This window comes from Pseudophryne corroboree, chromosome 1, assembly GCF_028390025.1.
Source record: "Pseudophryne corroboree isolate aPseCor3 chromosome 1, aPseCor3.hap2, whole genome shotgun sequence".
In the NCBI taxonomy this organism is placed as follows: Eukaryota; Metazoa; Chordata; class Amphibia; order Anura; family Myobatrachidae; genus Pseudophryne; species Pseudophryne corroboree.
This window is the reverse complement of record NC_086444.1, coordinates 73,578,838-73,598,158: the sequence shown is the minus strand read 5'-3', so window position 1 is coordinate 73,598,158 and position 19,321 is coordinate 73,578,838. Positions and strand designations below refer to the sequence as shown.

Genomic DNA, 19,321 nt, shown 5'->3' with positions numbered 1-19,321 from the left:
GCACTTTTTAAAATGATGTGTCGTTTCCGATCGATTAGAAACGCCCACATCATTTAAAATATTGTGCCGTGTGTGGGCACCTTTAGGTGCATTCCTCAGCCTTATAAATCAGTCTCAGGAGAAACAAATGTATGAAATGAGAAGACATCCCCAAGTTCAGCAGCTGCAGTGTTTCACATTAGCTTGCATACGATCAGGGCCTGTGCTAGGGTGTCCGGCAACCCCCTGCAAATGATAAATGTGTGCCCTCGATCCCAGGGCCTAAGGGGCCTAAGGCGTGCCCCTCAAAAAGGGTGTGATCTCACAAGGAAATGGTGTGGCCACACACTAGAGCCCTTAATTCAAATTATGCCACAAAGACACAATCTTATCCACATTACACAATACTTAGTGCTCATGATTCATATTGCACCACATAGTAGTGTACCTTATTCACGTTACAACACACAGTAGTGCCCCTTATACACAATACTCAAAGCAGTGTCCCTTATACACATAACGCCCACATTAGTAGTGGCACACATAATGCCCACAGTAGTGCCCCGTACACTTATGTCCACAGGAGGAGAGGGGAGAGATGGGGGGAGTGCGGTACTTACACAGGAGATCAGCGAGAAACTGGAGAGATGCGGCTGCCTGGGCCATCTTTACAGCAGAGTAGGTCCCTGAGCAAAGCAATGCACAGGGGCCCCTTCCAGCGGCGGTTGTATGTATGTGCAGGAGAGGGGGAACTATCGGCAACGGTGGCAGTGATGTTCGGGAAGAGGGGGGGGGGGGTTAATGTGTTGCATATGAACAGAACAAGACGTTTTACTGTGTTAACATTTATTAAAGCAATGCTGCACTATGGGGGTCATTCCGAGTTGATTGCTCGCTAGCTGTTTTTAGCAGCCGTGCAAACGTTATGCCACCTCCCACTGGGAGTGTATTTTAGCTTAGCAGAAGTGCGAACGAAAGGATCGCACAGCGGCTGCAAAATAATTTTGTGCAGTTTCAGAGTAGCTCCAGACCTACTCAGCGCTTGCAATCACTTCAGACTGTTCAGTTCCGGATTTGACGTCACAAACACGCCCTGCGTTCGCCCAGCCATGCCTGCGTTTTTCCTGGCACACCTGCGTTGTTTCGAACACTCCCTGAAAATGGTCAGTTGACACCCAGAAACTCCCACTTCATGTCAATCACTCTGCGGCCACCAGTGCGACTGAAAAGCTTCGCCAGACCTTGTGTGAAACTACATCGGCCATTGTGAAAGTACGTCGCGTGCGCATTGCGCCGCATACGCATGCGCAGAAGTGCCATTTTTTTTGCTTCATCGCAGTGCAGCGACCATTTTCAGCTAGCGATCAACTCGGAATGACTTCCTATGTTGCTACTCTTAGGAAATGATTACTAACAATGTGACAACTCTGCTACTGTTCTGTAGTCACATTATGTGGCTGGGGACCTGAAGGTCAGAAGCTCCTTTGTGTGTATCCACTCCTTGTATTGTCTTTTTCAAATTATATCACACTATAGTAATTTCAGTGAGCATAATATATAGCCAGTGTGTGTTATTACTGTGATAGTGATTAACTTATCTCACGGCCTCATGGACATAATTAAGTTAATTCACTTTATAAATATCCACTCCTTACTTTATCCTTTCCATGTCAACCCATATAAAACCTGTTCAAATAGGCATATACATACATATAGCTTTTAACCAGTACGTTGTCTACTGTCATGTGCACAAAGTTCCCTAATGATTTTCTGGATAAATATTAGGAATGAGTAAATCCACAATTACATCTTCTGTTCTATGGGGGTCATTCCGAGTTGTTCGCTCGCAAGCTGCTTTTAGCAGCTTTGCACACGCTAAGCCGCCGCCTACTGGGAGTGAATCTTAGCTTCTTAAAATTGCGAACGAAAGATTCGCAATTTTGCGATAAGACACCTCTTAGCAGTTTCTGAGTAACTCGAGACTTCTCGGCATCTGCGATCAGTTCAGTGCTTGTCGTTCCTGGTTTGACGTCACAAACACACCCAGCGTTCGGCCAGACACTCCTCCGTTTCTCCAGCCACTCCCGCGTTTTTCCCAGAAACGGTAGCGTTTTTTCACACACACCCATAAAACGGCCAGTTTCCGCCCAGAAACACCCACTTCCTGTCAATCACATTACGATCACCAGAATGAGGAAAAAACCGTGAGTAAAATTCCTAACTGCATAGCAAATTTACTTGGCGCAGTCGCAGTGCGGACATTGCGCATGCGCACTAAGCGGAAAATCGCTGCGATGCGAAGAAATTTACCGAGCGAACAACTCAGAATGACCCCCACTATGCAGTGATGGGAAGCGGCACCACTCACTGAAAAGGAGTAGCTTACCTTGTTCCCCTCAGCAGATGGTCTGGGCCCCACGCTGGGCCCCTCCAAGTTACTGTACCTAGTCTGGGTGATAAGTACAAGCTCCTCCCTTCTTGGCGCCCCTGCCGTTGTCCATGTCTCTACAGGACTGACTATATATTTTCATTCAGATGGGACATTTACATTCAGACTATGTATGCACACTGCCACAAAAAAGGGGCGTGGTTGCTCTATTTACTGACACGCTGGATTCCACTAACTGCAAAAGGTGCACACCTCACATCTGTCCCGAGATAGTGAGAGGGCATGACAGTCACCTCATATTGGAACTGTGTTGCCTAAATAAGGAGAAGGGAGGATGGGAGATGCAGGTGATCTCTGAGGAGACGCAACCTCCCCATGTATCCTCAATTCCCGCCAATTCACTCTCCATCCTCATCCCTAGTGGGTGGGATGCGGGTGGGTCACCCACTCTTCTAGTGGTCCAGGGGACTACCTGTGAAGCCCCTGGATGTTGGGGGAGATTAGGTAGGTATGACTTTTTGCAAGAAGTGTGAATAACGGGACAACAATTTCACCTCGTCTTTCATGCCTGACACACAGAACATTTGGCTTAATGTTTCCTAGTCTTGCTGTTCCACTGTTTAACAAACACATTCTAAGCACATGCGGGTTGTCTTTCCTTAGGTAGCCTTCATGGCATCTATGGCAACGCACTTCAGCAACATCAACAGCGGAATCATTTTCAGCAGCGTTGAAACGAATGTTGGAAACTTTTTTGACGTCATGACTGGACGGTTTTCAGCCCCGATTACTGGTATGTAATAAGAAAATAATGTTTATCATTGCTTATTTGTTGTTTTACTCTCTAATTAAACAAAAGCAGCGTTACAAAACGTGGTTACTTAATTAGTTTCACTCTTGTTCCCATACACTAATGATAAAAATTCAACTTAAAGTAAGCTTGGCCTTTCTCAGACGCTGGAAACAGAAGACAGCCTTCATAGTCTAGTCCAGAGGTGTCAGCAGAAGCAAGTAGCCCATAGGATCACTTATGTACAGTACTTACAGTGAGAGGGTATTATAGGCAGGTCTACCAACACATTAGGGCGTCCAAGTTTTTGGAGGCAGTGCCACTGGAGTGAGTGTCTATACACCATCAGGGTGTATGTTCCTATGGCAGTGTGGGTGTATGGTCACGGTATTACAATGGGGAATGGTTATACCTCCTCTGCACTCTTGGGCCCCTACAGTCCCCCACACATGCACCTTGGAACTTCTGATTATAGGAAGGAAGGAAGAAGGTAGACAGCCATAAGGCGTTGGTATCTTCTTCCAGGATCTCAGGTATTCTTCAGTGGTGGGGATATAGAGGGAGATGTATCACGTTTTTTGAGAGCGCGAAAGTGCTTCCAACTGTCATTCATTGAGTGTTGGTCAACTGATGCTGACTGGTTGCTTTGGTCAACTGATTCACTTTATCTCTCTCCAAGGTTTGATATATCTCCCCTATAATGAGGTACCACAATTCAGCAAGTTGTGGGGTACAGCAAAAAGGAAGGGAAAGATAAAAAAAAATTTGGGGTAAAAACATTTGTTGAATGCAACTGAAAATATCTACAGTGTGGTACTTTGCTTTAGGAGGTGAGAATAGCGATTCTGGCTGGAACAACCCTGGTGGAGATGATAGGGACTATTTCATAAACAGAGAAGGAGCTTTCTCACCTAGGCCGAGTACAGTAAGTAATGTGACCATAACCCAGACCAGGGAAAAGCCAGATATACAGATGTGTCTATCTATTCTCAAATCTCACCAATTAGCCCATTCGGCGCACCACAGATTATGCGACTAAGCTGCGCCATGCATCCCGCTGCACATTTTTGTATTGAATATGCAGTTTTGTTATATGACAAAAAATGCAACCTAAGTACAATGCACAGGAACCGGGACACTGGCGCTGGCATTGCATGCAACGGGTTCACTACGATATGCCGGCGGTCGGGCTCCCGGCGACCAGCATACTGGTGCCGGGAGCCTGACCGCCGGCTTACCGACAGTGTGGCGAGCGCAAATGAGCCCCTTGCGGGCTCGCTGCGCTCGCCACGCTATTTTATTCTCCCTCCAGGGGGGTCGTGGACCCCCACGAGGGAGAATAAGTGTCTGTATGCCGGCTGTCGGGATCCCGGTGCCGGTATACTGTGCGCCGGGATCCCGTCAGTCGGCATACTGAAGACCACCCCATGCAACAGCTGCATGCAACTCAGACACTAACCTAGGAAAAAAGGCAAAAGACTAAGGACCCATAGAAACAAGCCATGCCTTGCATCGCACCATGCAGCATTGAGCTTAATCTGCTACTTTATAATGCCATTGCCATAAAATAGTATGTATCCAGTACACTATAAGGGGTATAGTTTCTAGAGTGCGGGTTTATAGAATTGGAGATGTTGCTCATAGCAACCAACCAGATACAAGTTATCATTTATCTTGCTCCTTCTAGAAGATACTAGCTAGAATCAGATTGGTTGCTACGGGAAACATCTCCACTCCTATAAACCCGAACCTTAGTAAATATACCTGTAAGAGACATTGAATGCAGCTATGATGCAACTCAGCTAATTATGACATAGGTATGAAAATCCGAGACTCACTATCCATAGAGGAGCGTCTAATTCACACCATACGGCACATAAAGGATGGGTAACAAATACAAAAGGTCGACAGATCTTATGGTTGACATGTACAAATAATCAGCAGGTTCAAAAGGGTGACATGACACTGGTCGACACATTGTATTTGGGGGGGGGGATGGGGTTGGTCCAAATCTAGTATATTTCATGTTATCTGACCACCATCAGTACAAACGTCTACCCTCGCGGGCTCACTTCGCTAGCCTTGCTTTAGTCTTGGTTACTATTCCCAATTGATGTCCACATGGATAGTAAATCAAGCAAACGTTGAAAAAACATGTGAAAATCCCCCCAAAAAGTGTCGACCATTTGTGTTTTGTCCATTGAACATGTCGACCTTAAGCACTGTTGACCTTTCATCTATTGACCTTTTGTATCTGGCGATCTATTATACCTGTCGACCTACTCCATGTTGACTATATGGTGTTTCCCTATTGACTGTCTACCAATACATTGACTCAAAACCAAAACATGGGGGTCCGTGCACATCTCTAATAACTATAGAATTCATTAATTAATTATCAATATAAAATACTGTGACTCACACACAAGGGCATTAACCAAACTACACCAATGTACATCTCTTCGCTTATCTCAGAATATCTCCCTTCCCTGACCTCGCTCTTCACAAGATCTGCGTCTCTCATCCACACTCATTTCTCGCTCCCATGTATCACTGACCTGGTTTGGAAGTGTTGTGGACTCGGGGTATCTTCCGGTGACCGGGAAGAGTAACCACTACTGGGTCGCAGAAGAAAAGGCCGGATGTAGGTCTTCCTCATGCAGGATTCGGACGGTAGGCAGAAGGTACGGGTGGGCGCTTGAAGGACTCCTGAAAGACAAGACTTGTAAAGGTGCTGATGAATTGGTGGAGAGTACCAAAAGCTCGCTGTGAGCGGTGTTGTGGTGCTAGAGGCACTGAGGTGCTAGAGGCACTGAAATTCAAGAGGTACTGAGGTGTTTTGAAGGCGCTGAGGCGCTTAGAGACGCTGAGGTGCTTGGAGGCACAGAGATGCTGAGGCACGGAAGTGCTGAGGCACGGAGGTGCTGGAGGCACGGAGGTGCTGAGGCACGGAGGTGCTGAAGCACGGAAATGCTGAGGCACGGAAATGCTGAGGCACGGAGGTGCTGAGGCACTGTTAGGATCTCCTGCTCTGTGCTGCCACGTCGTCATGGCAACCGGGAGGCAAGTGTTAGCGAAGTAACCTGAGCGCAGCTGATACTCCGGTCCGGGTTTTTACTGTGTAGTGGTTACAGGCTCTGTGCAAGGCAGGGAATCCGGCGCTGGTTTTGTGCTCACAGTCTGTGAGGTCTGAGTGGGGCGTGGACAGCACCTGCTATATAAACCATCCTCTCAGGCTAGGCAAATGCTGCTGAATCTTTGTTTGTTAGTCAGTTCCAGAGAGTTAGCTAGTACTGTGTGACTTTGTATTTACTTGTTGCTTACTGCGTATAGGCCTTGGGATTCGGTACTTCATTCTGCCAATCCGGACCTAGCAGTAAGACTGGAGTCAGTTGTTTGACCTGCTGGGGTTCTTTTGCTATTCTGTGAACCCAGCAGGTTTGCGGCTGTACTCTCAGACCTGCTTGCTTAATCCTCCCTCACTGTGCAGGGCGTCCAGGTGTCAGTTTAGTGGCAGTAAGCTGAACCTGTGCCCTGCAAGTGGGGGTTAGGATTGTGGATACTCTCCTTGTGTCTATATTTCTATCTCTGACCAAGGAGTTTATTCCCACACCTGTTGGTAACCCTTTGGGGTTTTTTTCTGTTGCTCTTAGCAACATCATTTCAGGTGCTCCACATGTGAAATCACTACACATCGCTTCATTGTCCGCTCTATTCCATCTGAGCATTCCTGACACTAGGGAGACACCCAATTCCTGAGCCTTTGGGCTTTATCCGTTCACTTTGTGTTTATTAGTTATTCCTTCACCTCCTGTGTATGTTATGTTATACTGTCTGTGAGTTCGTTTGCTTCGCTTCCCTCTCTGTTCTTACACCGGTATACTCCTGTTAGCACTGGTGTGCGTAACATATTCAGCAGCCCTACTCCTGTTGAAATTTTGTGGGAATATGGAGCATACCCCTCAAAATACTTTGCAACAGGTGGTCGATCAGGTGCAGGTCCTGACTCGACAATTTAATGAGATGTCCATTAAAATGAACACCCCGCAGGCCGCTAGCGGAGCCCCCGCAGCAGCAGCGGCAAGTTCAGGGGTTAAGGAGCCGAAAGTAAATCTCCCGGATCGTTTTTCTGGAGATCGCTCACAGTTCTTTTGTTTCAAGGAGAGCTGTAAGCTATATTTCAGGCTTAGGCCCCAGTCTTCTGGGTCGGAGATTCAGCGGGTGGGCATGGTGATTTCCTTGCTACAAGGAGACCCACAGGTCTGGGCATATGGGTTACAGCCTGACTGTCCGTCGCTTAAAAGTGTTGATGCTTTTTTTACGGCACTGGGCATTTTGTATGATGACCCTGACAAGATGGCTTCAGCCGAGGCTCAGATTACGGTTCTTAAGCAAGGGCGACGGCCAGCTGAGGTTTATAGTACGGAGTTTCGGAGGTTGGCTCATGATACCCAGTGGAATGACCCAGCCCTGAGAAACCAGTACCGAAGGGGCCTTTCTGACCAGATAAAGGACCAACTGGTACAATATCCCTCGCCTGATAGCTTAGATCAGCTCATGCAGTTATCCATCCGGGTGGATAGACGGCTGAGAGAGCGTAGGCTTGAAAGGGAGACCGCAGTTTCCTTTTTTCCCAAGGGAACCTCAGACTCTGAGGAATATTCCGAGGAGCCTATGCAGATTGGGGCTACCCGCCTCTCCTCGCGTGAGAAGACGCGGAGGAGACAGCAGGGTTTGTGTTTGTACTGTGGGAATAAAGGTCATGTTGTAGTGTCATGCCCAGAAAAACCGGAAAACTTCAGGGCCTGGGGGTGATGGGAAATATCCTGTCAGGCCAGAAGTCAGAATTTCCCAAAAAGACTTTTCTCATTCCGGTGACTTTGGAGATCCTCGGTCAAACTGTTAAGACTGAGGCCTTTGTTGACAGTGGGGCCGATGGGGTTTTCATGGACCGTCAATTCGCCCTGGAACACTCTGTTCCCTCAGTACCTTTGGCATCAGAGATTGAGATCTGTGGGTTAAACGGGGAACCATTGTCCCAGGGTAAAATTACCTCCTGCACCAGCCAAATTCCTTTGTTTATTGGAGCCACACACTCTGAAAAATTGTCTTTTTATGTGACTGTCTGTTCTTTTGCCCCATTGGTTTTGGGGTTACCCTGGTTAAGGGCCCATAACCCTCAATTTGACTGGGTCTCTGAAGAGATTCTTAGTTGGGGTAGTGATTGTTTCAGGAGTTGCTTGAGCCTTCCTGTCAGGCTCTCGCAGCTAAGTTTGCCAGGATTGCCAGGATGTTATGCAGATTTTGCGGATGTGTTCTCCAAAAAAGTTGCGGAGGTACTACCTCCCCATCGCCCCTATGACTGTGCCATTGATTTGTTGCCGGATGCTAAGCTTCCCAAGAGCAGGTTGTACTCCCTGTCACGTCCTGAGACTCAGGCTATGGCAGAGTACATTCAGGAGAACTTGGCTAAGGGATTTATCAGACCCTCACAGTCCCCAGTTGGGTCGGGGTTCTTTTTCGTGGGTAAAAAGGACGGTTCATTGCGACCCTGCATCGACTTCAGGGAATTGAACCATATCACGATTAAAAACTCGTACCCACTGCCTCTCATTTCGGTTTTGTTTGACCAGCTTCGTACTGCCACCATTTTTTCTAAGATTGACCTACGCGGTGCTTACAATCTAATCCGAATAAGAGAGGGGGATGAATGGAAGACTGCCTTTAATACCCACTCAGGGGTTATGAATATTTGGTGATGCCTTTTGGGCTCTCTAATGCCCCGGCAGTCTTCCAGGAATTCATGAACGATGTGCTCAGGGAATATTTGGATAGATTCTTAGTTGTTTATCTAGATGACATCCTAATCTTCTCTCATTCCCTGGAGGAACATCGGAAGCATGTACGCTTAGTCCTCCAGAAACTCAGAGACCACCAGCTTGGGGCGAAGCTGGAGAAGTGCGAGTTTAAAGTCCAGCAAATCGCATTTCTAGGGTATATTATCTCCTCAGAAGGTTTCCAAATGGAGGGTTCTAAGGTACAGGCAGTCCTGGATTAGGTGCAGCCCACTAGTTTGAAGGCGCTTCAGCGTTTTCTGGGCTTTGCGAATTTTTATAGACGGTTTATCGCTGGATTTTCGTCTATAGTGGCCCCCTTGGTGGCACTCACTAAGAAAGGGGCGGATGTTGCTCACTGGTCTTGTAAGGCCAAAGCGGCCTTTGCCCGTCTCAAAAGGGCATTTGTCTCGGCCAAGGTGCTGCGTCACCCAGATCCAGAGCGTCCTTTTGTGGTAGAAGTGGATGCCTCTGAGATAGGTATTGGGGCAGTGCTCTCTCAGATGGGGGTGTCTGATAATCGCCTTCATCCCTGTGCTTACTTTTCCCGTAAATTTTCGTCTGCCGAGATGAATTATGATGTGGGTAACCGGGAATTGTTGGCTATAAAGGATGCACTCGGGGAGTGGAGACACTGGCTTGAGGGGGCTAAGTTTGTGGTCTCAATTCTCACCGACCATAAGAATCTGGCATATTTAGAGTCAGCGAAGCGGCTCAATGCCAAGCAGGCACGATGGGCTTTGTTTTTTGCTCGCTTTAATCTTTTGATAACATATCGCCCGTGGTCAAAAAACATCAAGGCTGATGCGCTCTCGCGGAGTTTTGCTCCAGTTCAAGAGACCACCGAGGAGCCATTGCCCATTGTGTCCCCATCATGTATTAAAGTGGGCATTACCCAGGACCTCTTGTCATTAGTCCTTAGAGCACAGGAGCAGGCTCCTCCAGACCTTCCGGTAGGTCTCTTGTTTGTGCCTCCTAGGTTAAGACAGCGAGTGTTCCTGGAATTCCATGCCAAGAGGTCGGCAGGGCATCCGGGTATTACCAGAACTCGGGAGTTGCTGTCTAGGGCGGTGTGGTGGCCCTCGGTGGCTAGGGATGTGGATCAGTGGGTTCGGGCATGTGACGTTTGTGCCCGAAATAAAACTCCTAGAGGGGTTCCTGTCGGCCCATTACATCCACTCTCTATTCCGTCTAAGCCATGGACCCACATTTCCATGGATTTTGTGGTGGACTTGCCCAAATCCTCGGGGATGACAGCCATTTGGGTTGTCGTTGACAGGTTTTCGAAGATGGCGCATTTCGTTCCACTGGTTGGGTTGCCATCGGCCAGACGCCTGTCTGAGTTATTTATGCAGCATGTTGTGCGCCTCCACGGGTTGCCACTTGATGTGGTCTCTGACCGTGGATCCCAGTTTGTGGCCAAATTCTGGAGGGCATTTTGTTCTGATCTCCAGATTTCTGTGAGCTTGTCGTCAGGCTACCATCCACAGTCTAATGGGCAGACTGAGAGGGTGAACCAGTCCTTGGAGCAGTTCCTCAGGTGTTATGTCTCCAAGTGTCATACTGACTGGGTTGCTCATCTGTCCATGGCGGAGTTTGCCTATAACAACGCGGCTCACTCTGCTACAGGGATCTCTCCCTTCCTTTGTGTGTATGGGCATCATCCTAAGGCCAATTCTTTTGACCCCCTGGATTCCACGCCTGGTGGTTCCTCTGTTGTTTCGGTCCTTAGGGGTATTTGGAGGAAAGTGAAGAAAGCCCTTGTGTCTGTGTCATTAGTGACCAAAAGGGTTTTTGATAAGCGGAGAAGACCCTGCAGCTTCAAATTAGGAGACTTCGTCTGGTTGTCCACCAAGAATTTGAAGTTGAGACAGCCATCTCATAAGTTAGGCCCCCGGTTTATCGGCCCTTATAAGATCACCAGGGTTATCAATCCGGTGGCATTTCATTTAGATCTGCCCCGTTCATTGGGTATCAATAAAACATTTCATTGTTCCCTTTTAAAACTGGCGGTTAGTAATCCTTCTTCCAGTGGAAGACCTTCTCCTCTTCTGATACGGGGTCAGAGGGAGTTTGTGGTTGAAAGGGTTCTTGACTCCAAGATGGTTCGGGGTCGGCTGTCATTTTTGGTGCACTGGAGGGGGTATGGCCCGGAGGAGCGGTCGTGGGTGCGCAGTTGTGATCTTCATGCCCCCAGACTGATACGCTCTTTCTTCTCGCAGTTCCCCGATAAACCCGGTGGTAGGGGTTCTTTGACCCCTCGTCAGAGGGGGGGTACTGTTAGGATCTCCTGCTCTGTGCTGCCACATCGCCATGGCAACCGGGAGGCAAGTGTTAGCGAAGTAACCTGAGCGCAGCTGATACTCCGGTCCGGGTTTTTACTGTGTAGTGGTTACAGGCTCTGTGCACGGCAGGGAATCCGGCGCTGGTTTTGTGCTCACAGTCTGTGAGGTCTGAGTGGGGCGTGGACAGCACCTGCTATATAAACCATCCTCTCAGGCTAGGCAAATGCTGCTGAATCTTTGTTTGTTAGTCAGTTCCAGAGAGTTAGCTAGTACTGTGTGACTTTGTATTTACTTGTTGCTTACTGCGTATAGGCCTTGGGATTCGGTACTTCATTCTGCCAATCCGGACCTAGCAGTAAGACTGGAGTCAGTTGTTTGACCTGCTGGGGTTCTTTTGCTATTCTGTGAACCCAGCAGGTTTGCGGCTGTACTCTCAGACCTGCTTGCTTAATCCTCCCTCACTGTGCAGGGCGTCCAGGTGTCAGTTTAGTGGCAGTAAGCTGAACCTGTGCCCTGCAAGTGGGGGTTAGGATTGTGGATACTCTCCTTGTGTCTATATTTCTATCTCTGACCAAGGAGTTTATTCCCACACCCGTTGGTAACCCTTTGGTGTTTTTTCTGTTGCTCTTAGCAACATCATTTCAGGTGCTCCACATGTGAAATCACTACACATCGCTTCATTGTCCGCTCTATTCCATCTGAGCATTCCTGACACTAGGGAGACACCCAATTCCTGAGCCTTTGGGCTTCTCCGTTCACTTTGTGTTTATTAGTTATTCCTTCACCTCCTGTGTATGTTATGTTATACTGTCTGTGAGTTCGTTTGCTTCACTTCCCTCTCTGTTCTTACACCGGTATACTCCTGTTAGCACTGGTGTGCGTAACAGGCACGGAGGTGCTGAAGCACGGAAATGCTGAGGCACGGAAATGCTGAGGCACGGAGGTGCTGAGGCACGGAGGTGCTGGAGGCACGGAGGTGCTGAGGCACGGAGGTGCTGAGGCATGGAGATGCTGAAGCACGGAAATGCTGAGGCACGGAAATGCTGGGGCACGGAGGTGCTGGAGGCACGGAGGTCTGGAGATCACAGGTACAGCAGTAGTAGCGATGATACTCAGGCGCCGGAGCTCTGCCCAGTGTCTGAATTTGTACTTCCCGCCAGCACCCGATTGGAGAGGTGCTGATGACGTCACCCGTCCCCAGTGAGCGTCGGGCGCACCCGCGACGTCCTCGCTACGGGCGCCGGACGGAGCGCCGGAAGGCAGAGGCCGCCAGCGAGGACGACCGCCCGGGCAGCCAGCAGCCTCGGAGGGACAAGCCCGGCAGCCGCGGCGGTGATATGACAGTACCCCCTCCTCTAGGAGTGGCCTCTGGACACTTACCTGGTTTCGTAGGATGTCTAGAATGGAAAATCCGGATTAGTCGAGGAGCCGAAACCTCAGAAGCCTTTATCCAACTTCTCTCCTCAGGACCGTACCCTTTCCATTCCACCAGATATTGCAGATTCTTGTGAAGGTAACGAGAGTCTAGAATTATTTTGATCTCGAAGTCTGTTCCTGTTTCAGCTTCCACTGAGGTGGGGCTAGAGGACTTTGAATGAAAACGATTAAGGACGAGAGGATGAAGAAGAGAAACATGGAAGGCATTTGGAATATGTAGGTGAGAAGGTAAACCCAACTTACAGACCACAGGATTCAGGACTTGTAGCACAGGGTAAGGACCGATGAATCTTGGAGCAAACTTCATAGTGGGTACCTTCAACCGGAGATTACGTGTGGACAGCCATACACTATCACCAACCTTGTATTGAGGAGCGGCTCGTCATTTCTTATCAGCGAAGAACTTGTATCGGACAGAAACCTTTTTAAGACTAGCATGAATCCTACACCAAATTTGTCTGAAGTGTAGTAGAGTGGATGTTACAGCTGGAACCTCTTCTGTCGGAAGACTTGGTAACTCCGGAACTCGTGGATGGAACCCATAGTTGACGAAGAACGGAGACTCACTAGTGGAAGAATGAAATGAATGGTTATGGGCAAACTCCGCCCAAGGTAACAACTCCACCCAGTTGTCCTGTGAAGGGGAGAGATAAAGGCGAAGGAAAGTCTCTAGATCTTGATTGACTCATTCTGTTTGTCCATTCTTTTGGGGATGATAAGCGGATAAAAACTTAAGTTTAATCTGTAAGGCCGAGCAGAGGGCTTTCCAAAACCTTGCGGTGAACTGTACCCCTCGATCAGAGACTATTTCCTGAGGTAACCCATGTAACCGGAAATGTTCGCGGATGAATAGTAGAGCTAGTTTAGGAGCTGTCGGCAGACCAGTCAATGGAACGAAGTGCGCCATCTTCGAAAAACGGTCGACGATCACCCAGATGGTGTTGCAACCTTTGGAACAGGGCAAGTCAGTAATGAAGTCCATGGAAATGTGAGTCCAGGGTTTCATAGGAATGGGCAGAGGACGAAGCAACCCAGCTGGAGGCAGGCGAGGAGATTTATGTTGTGTACACTGTGGACAAGAATTGACGTAATCCTGTACATCCTTCCTCATGGTGTCCCACCAGTAAGATCTTTGCAGAAACTTGTACATCTTCTGGGCGCCGGGATGACCGGAAAACTTGGAGATATGTGCCCACTGTAGTATTCTCGACCGGAATCTAGCTGGTACGGACATTCTTCCAGGAGAAGGAGCTGGAATAGTTGAAGCAGCAGAGACAGAAATTGGATTTAGAATTAAACTCCGCTCAAAGGAATCATCCTCGTCTGTGGAAATTTGTGAACGGGACAGCGCATCCGCTTTAATATTGAGAGTCCCGGCCCGGTACTTGATAACAAAAGAAAATCGAGTAAAGAAAAGTGCCCATCTCGCTTGGCGAGGATTCAAGCATTGTGCGGATTTGATATACAACAAATTTTTGTGATCCGTGTAAATGGTAATCACATGTTTGGCCCCTTCCAAGAGATATCTCCACTCTTCCAAGGCAGATTTAATTGCCAAAAGTTCCTGGTCTCCAATAGTGTAATTTCGTTCGGCCGGAGAGAATTTACGAGAGTGGAAGCCACACGGATGTAATTTCTTATCTGAGGAGTACTGAGAGAGAACGGCCCCAACTCCCACCGAAGATGCGTCAACTTCTAGGAAGAAAGGTTCATCGAAATTTGGTTGTTGGAGAACTGGAGCGGACATGAAAGCTGACTTCAAGTGGGAAAAAGCCTCAATGGCTTCGGAAGGCCACAATCTTGGATTAGAGCCCTTTCTTGTCAAGGCAGTAATGGGCGCAACAATGGTGGAGAAACCCCTAACGAATTTCCTGTAGTAATTCGCAAAGCCCAGGAATCTTTGTATTGCTTTTAAAGAGAGAGGCTGAGTCCAATCACGAATGGCAGAGAGCTTCTCCGGATCCATGCGAAGCTCCATCCCCGAGATGATATAACCGAGGAACGGAATTGATGTTACTTCAAAGGTACATTTGGAGAACTTAGCATAGAGATGATTCTCTCGTAAACGGTGGAGCACTTCTTTGACTTGAGTCCTGTGTTCATTTCAACAAGATCTTTGGAAAAAATCAGTATGTCGTCTAAATATACCACAACACTTTGATATAACATGTCTCTGAAGATTTCGTTGACAAATCCCTGGAAGACAGCAGGAGCATTACTAAGGACAAACGGCATCACCAGGTATTCGTAATGCCCATCCCGGGTATTGAAGGCGGTCTTCCATTCATCCCCTTCTCGGATGCGTATAAGATTATAAGCTCCCCTCAAGTCGAGTTTGGAGAAAACGCGGGCGCCACGAACCCTATCAAATAATTCTGTGATTAGTGGCAAGGGGTATTTATTCTTGATGGTCATATCGTTTAAACCGCGGTAGTCGATACATGGTCTCAACCCCCCGTCCTTTTTCTTCACGAAAAAGAAGCCCGCTCCAGCAGGGGAGGAAGAGGGGCGAATGAATCCCTTGAGCAGATTGGACTTAATATAGTCCGACATAGCTTGAGTCTCGGGAAGTGACAGAGGATATGTGCGGCCACGGGGTGGCATCTTCCCTGGGATAAGGTCAATAGGGCAGTCCCAAGGCCTATGAGGTGGTAACTGATCAGCCGCCTGTTCCGAAAACACATCCTTGAACCCTTGATACGCCTTCGGAATATGCTCTTCATCCGACTTAGAAGAGACACGGAGCGGACAAATGGGAGTGAGACAGTTAGCATGACAAAAAGGGCTCCAAGACAGAATTTGAGAAGACTTCCAGTCAATGTGGGGATTATGAATTTTGAGCCAAGGCATTCCAAGGACCAGATCATGATGCATTTCCGGAATCACCAAGAGTTCCAGACATTCTTGATGTAGAGCCCCGACCTGCAGCTTAACTGGCTCCGTGCGCCACGTTATGAGACCCTTGGTAATTCTAGTACCGTTGATAGCCGTCAACGAAATAGGCCGCTCGATAGGCCGTACCTTTAAATCCATGCTTTGGACACAGGAGGAAGAAACGAAATTCCCCGCAGCTCCGGAATCCAAGAGGGCCTCGCAAGACTTGGAAACTGAATTGGTGATTAAAGACACAGGAAGCAAACAATCCAAAATAGGAGAAGATTTAGTCGTGACCCCCAACTTGACTCCTCCGGAACAAGCTAGGCCTGCCCGTTTCCCGGACGGGATTTACAAAACTTGAGGAAATGATCTGCGGCTCCACAGTAAAGGCAGAGTTTACCCTCACGACGACGCTGTCATTCCTCCGGAGACAGTCGGGATCGGTTAACTTGCATGGGTTCGTCCGAGCTGGGCACAGCCGCCGGTCTAGGAGTAGAATGCCGGAACCTGGGACGATCTGAACGGCTACGTTCTCTTCCACGCTCCTGCATCCGAAAATCCACCTTGACGCAAAGGGAGATCAACTCTTCTAACGGATCAGGCAGATCCCTAGTAACCAACTCATCTTTCAGACGGTCGGAAAGACCGTTCCAGAAGGCAGCCCTCAGAGTGTCATTATTCCAGCGAAGTTCAGAGGCAATGGTCTGGAAATGAACCACGTACTGACCCACGGGGCGGGAGCCCTGACGAACACGGAGCAAGTCGGAAGAAGCAGTAGTCATCCTGCGGGGCTCGTCGAAGATTCTTCGAAAGGACGTGATGAAGTTGGTGTAGTTGGAAACCACGGGATCAGATCGTTCCCATAACGGAGACACCCAATCCAACGCTGACCCTTCAAGCAGGGAAATGATATACGCTACTTTAGAGCGATCCGTAGGGAAATTGTGAGAGAGAAGCTCGAAGTGCACCTCGCACTGATTTAGAAAACCACGGCAATTCTTTGGGTTTCCATTATAGCGGGAAGGAGTAGGCAGCTGAAGACAAGACCTGGTACCAGCCGGAGGTTGAGCATTACTGGAAACAGCAACTGGAGCAGTTACGGGAACTGGAACCAGAATTACGGAAGCTAGGGATGCTTGAATTGATCCAATCGGCCGGACAATTCCTGGAGATATTGCATCACCTGGCCCTGTGTCGCCTCTTGAGTCTGAACTCGGGAAGCCAAACTTTGGATGGCGCTCGACTTTGTGTTCCGATCCCCCGCGTCCATGTGGCCTGAGTATACTATCACTGACCTGGTTTGAAAGTGTTGTGGACTCGGGGTTTCTTCCGGTGACCGGGAAGAGGAACCACTACTGGGTCGCAGAAGAGAAGGCCGGGTGTAGGTCTTCCTCATGCAGGATTCGGATGGTAGGCAGAAGGTACGGGTGGGCGCTTGAAGGACTCCTGAAAGACAAGACTTGTAAAGGTGCTGATGAATTGGTGGAGAGTACCAAAAGCTCGCTGTGAGCGGTGTTGTGGTGCTAGAGGCACTGAGGTGCTAGAGGCACTGAAATGCAAGAGGTACTGAGGTGTTTTGAAGGCGCTGAGGCGCTTAGAGACGCTGAGGTGCTTGGAGGCACAGAGGTGCTGAGGCACGGAGGTGCTGGAGGCACGGAGGTGCTGGAGGCACGGAGATGCTGAGGCACGGAGGTGCTGAGGCATGGAGATGCTGAGGCACGGAGGTGCTGGAGGCACGGAGATGCTGAGGCACGGAGGTGCTGAGGCACGGAGATGCTGAAGCACGGAAATGCTGAGGCACGGAAATGCTGAGGCACGGAGGTGCTGAGGCACGGAGATGCTGAGGCACGGAAATGCTGAGGCACGGAAATGCTGAGGCACGGAGGTGCTGGAGGCACGGAGGTCTGGAGATCACAGGTACAGCAGTAGTAGCGATGATACTCAGGCGCCGGAGCTCTGCCCGGCGTCTGAATTTGTACTTCCCGCCAGCACCCGATTGGAGAGGCGTTGATGACGTCACCCGTCCCCAGTGAGCGTCGGGCGCACCCGCGACGTCCTCGCTACGGGCGCCGGACGGAGCGCCGGAAGGCAGAGGCCGCCAGCGAGGACGACCGCCCGTGCAGCCAGCAGCCTCGGAGGGACAAGCCCGGCGGCCGCGGCGGTGATATGACACCATGCATGACTGCAGGACTTTCTTCAGGCTGCACCCACGCACAATAAGACTCTCCTCTAGTCTCCAAACCTTCAAGCGTTCCCTGAAAACTCACCTCTTCAGGCAAGCTTATCACATTCCAGAACCGCCCACATAACTTTCATAAACCTTCCTATCCAATTACATCCCCATTGTACAGTCCACACATATTCTCACATATCTTCTCTCTATTTACTTTCCCATCCTTCTGACACTTGGCCAACATTGCTGTGTGATGATATCATACAGCCCACCAAAAACCTTTGCAATCCAGTGGACAATTATGCAATAGATAGCACCTATCCTTGTGTATTAATGACTAGTTCCCTATAGCTTTGTAAGCTTGCGAGCAGGGCCTTCCTACCTCTATGTCTGTCTGTTTTTACCCAGTTTTGTTTTATTATTGTTGTTTTTAACTGTAAAGCGCAACAGAATATGCTGCGCTATAAGAGACTGTTAATAAAAAATAAATAAAAAATAAATAAATTATACTGAAATGCACAACTCACTTTACTAATTATATATAACTCATGCAACTTTAACTTTACCAGGCAATGATCAAATCATTGTTGCTAATTGCTCTCATATCCTTCTGCCAGCGAGACGGGTAACACACACGTTTTCCGTCCCTGTGGGCAGCCTCTCTCACCCATCTACAGCAAACAATATCAATAGTTAATGAAAGACAACTTCTACTGTATATTGGGGGTAATTCCAAGTTGATCGCAGCAGGATTTTTGATAGCAATTGGGCAAAACCATGTGCACTGCAGGGGAGGCAGATATAACATGTGCAGAGAGAGTTAGATTTGGGTGGGGTGTGTTCAATCTGCAATCTAATTTGCAGTGTAAAAATAAAGCAGCCAGTATTTACCCTGCACAGAAATAAAATAACCCACCCAAATCTAACTCTCTCTGCACATGTTATATCTGCCTCCCCTGCAGTGCACATGGGCCCTCATTCCGAGTTGATCGGTCGCAAGGCGAATTTAGCAGAGTTACACACGCTAAGCCGCCGCCTACTGGGAGTGTATCTTAGCATCTTAAAATTGCGACCGATGTATTCGCAATATTGCGATCACAAACTACTTAGCAGTTTTAGAGTAGCTTCAGACTTACTCTGCCTGTGCGATCAGTTCAGTGCTTTTCGTTCCTGGTTTGACGTCACAAACACACCCAGCGTTCGCCCAACCACTCCCCCGTTTCTCCGGCCACTCCTGCGTTTTTTCCGGAAACGGTAGCGTTTTCAGCCACACGCCCATAAAACGCTGTGTTTCCGCCCAGTAACACCCATTTCCTGTCAATCACATTACGATCGCCGGAGCGATGAAAAAGCCGTGAGTAAAAATACTTTCTTCATAGCAAAGATACTTGGCGCAGTCGCAGTGCGAATATTGCGCATGCGCACTAAGCGGAATTTCACTGCGATGCGATGAAAAATACCGAGCGAACGACTCTGAATGAGGGCCATGGTTTTGCTCAACTGCTATCAAAAATCCTGCTGCGATCAACACAGAATTACCCCTATTGTTCACGCACA

General features: G+C 48.7%; 1 protein-coding gene across 3 annotated transcripts in view; it reads left to right on the top strand.

The window, feature by feature from the left end:
- The window catches only part of C1QTNF3 (C1q and TNF related 3), a 138,119-nt gene that overhangs the window by 81,521 nt on the left and 37,277 nt on the right, over positions 1-19,321 (top strand). For all 3 annotated transcript variants that reach the window (XM_063960634.1, XM_063960626.1, XM_063960643.1), the window contains exon 4: positions 3,032-3,161. In XM_063960634.1, coding sequence (XP_063816704.1) covers positions 3,032-3,161 — 130 coding nt within the window. The remainder of the gene's footprint in view (positions 1-3,031; positions 3,162-19,321) is intronic.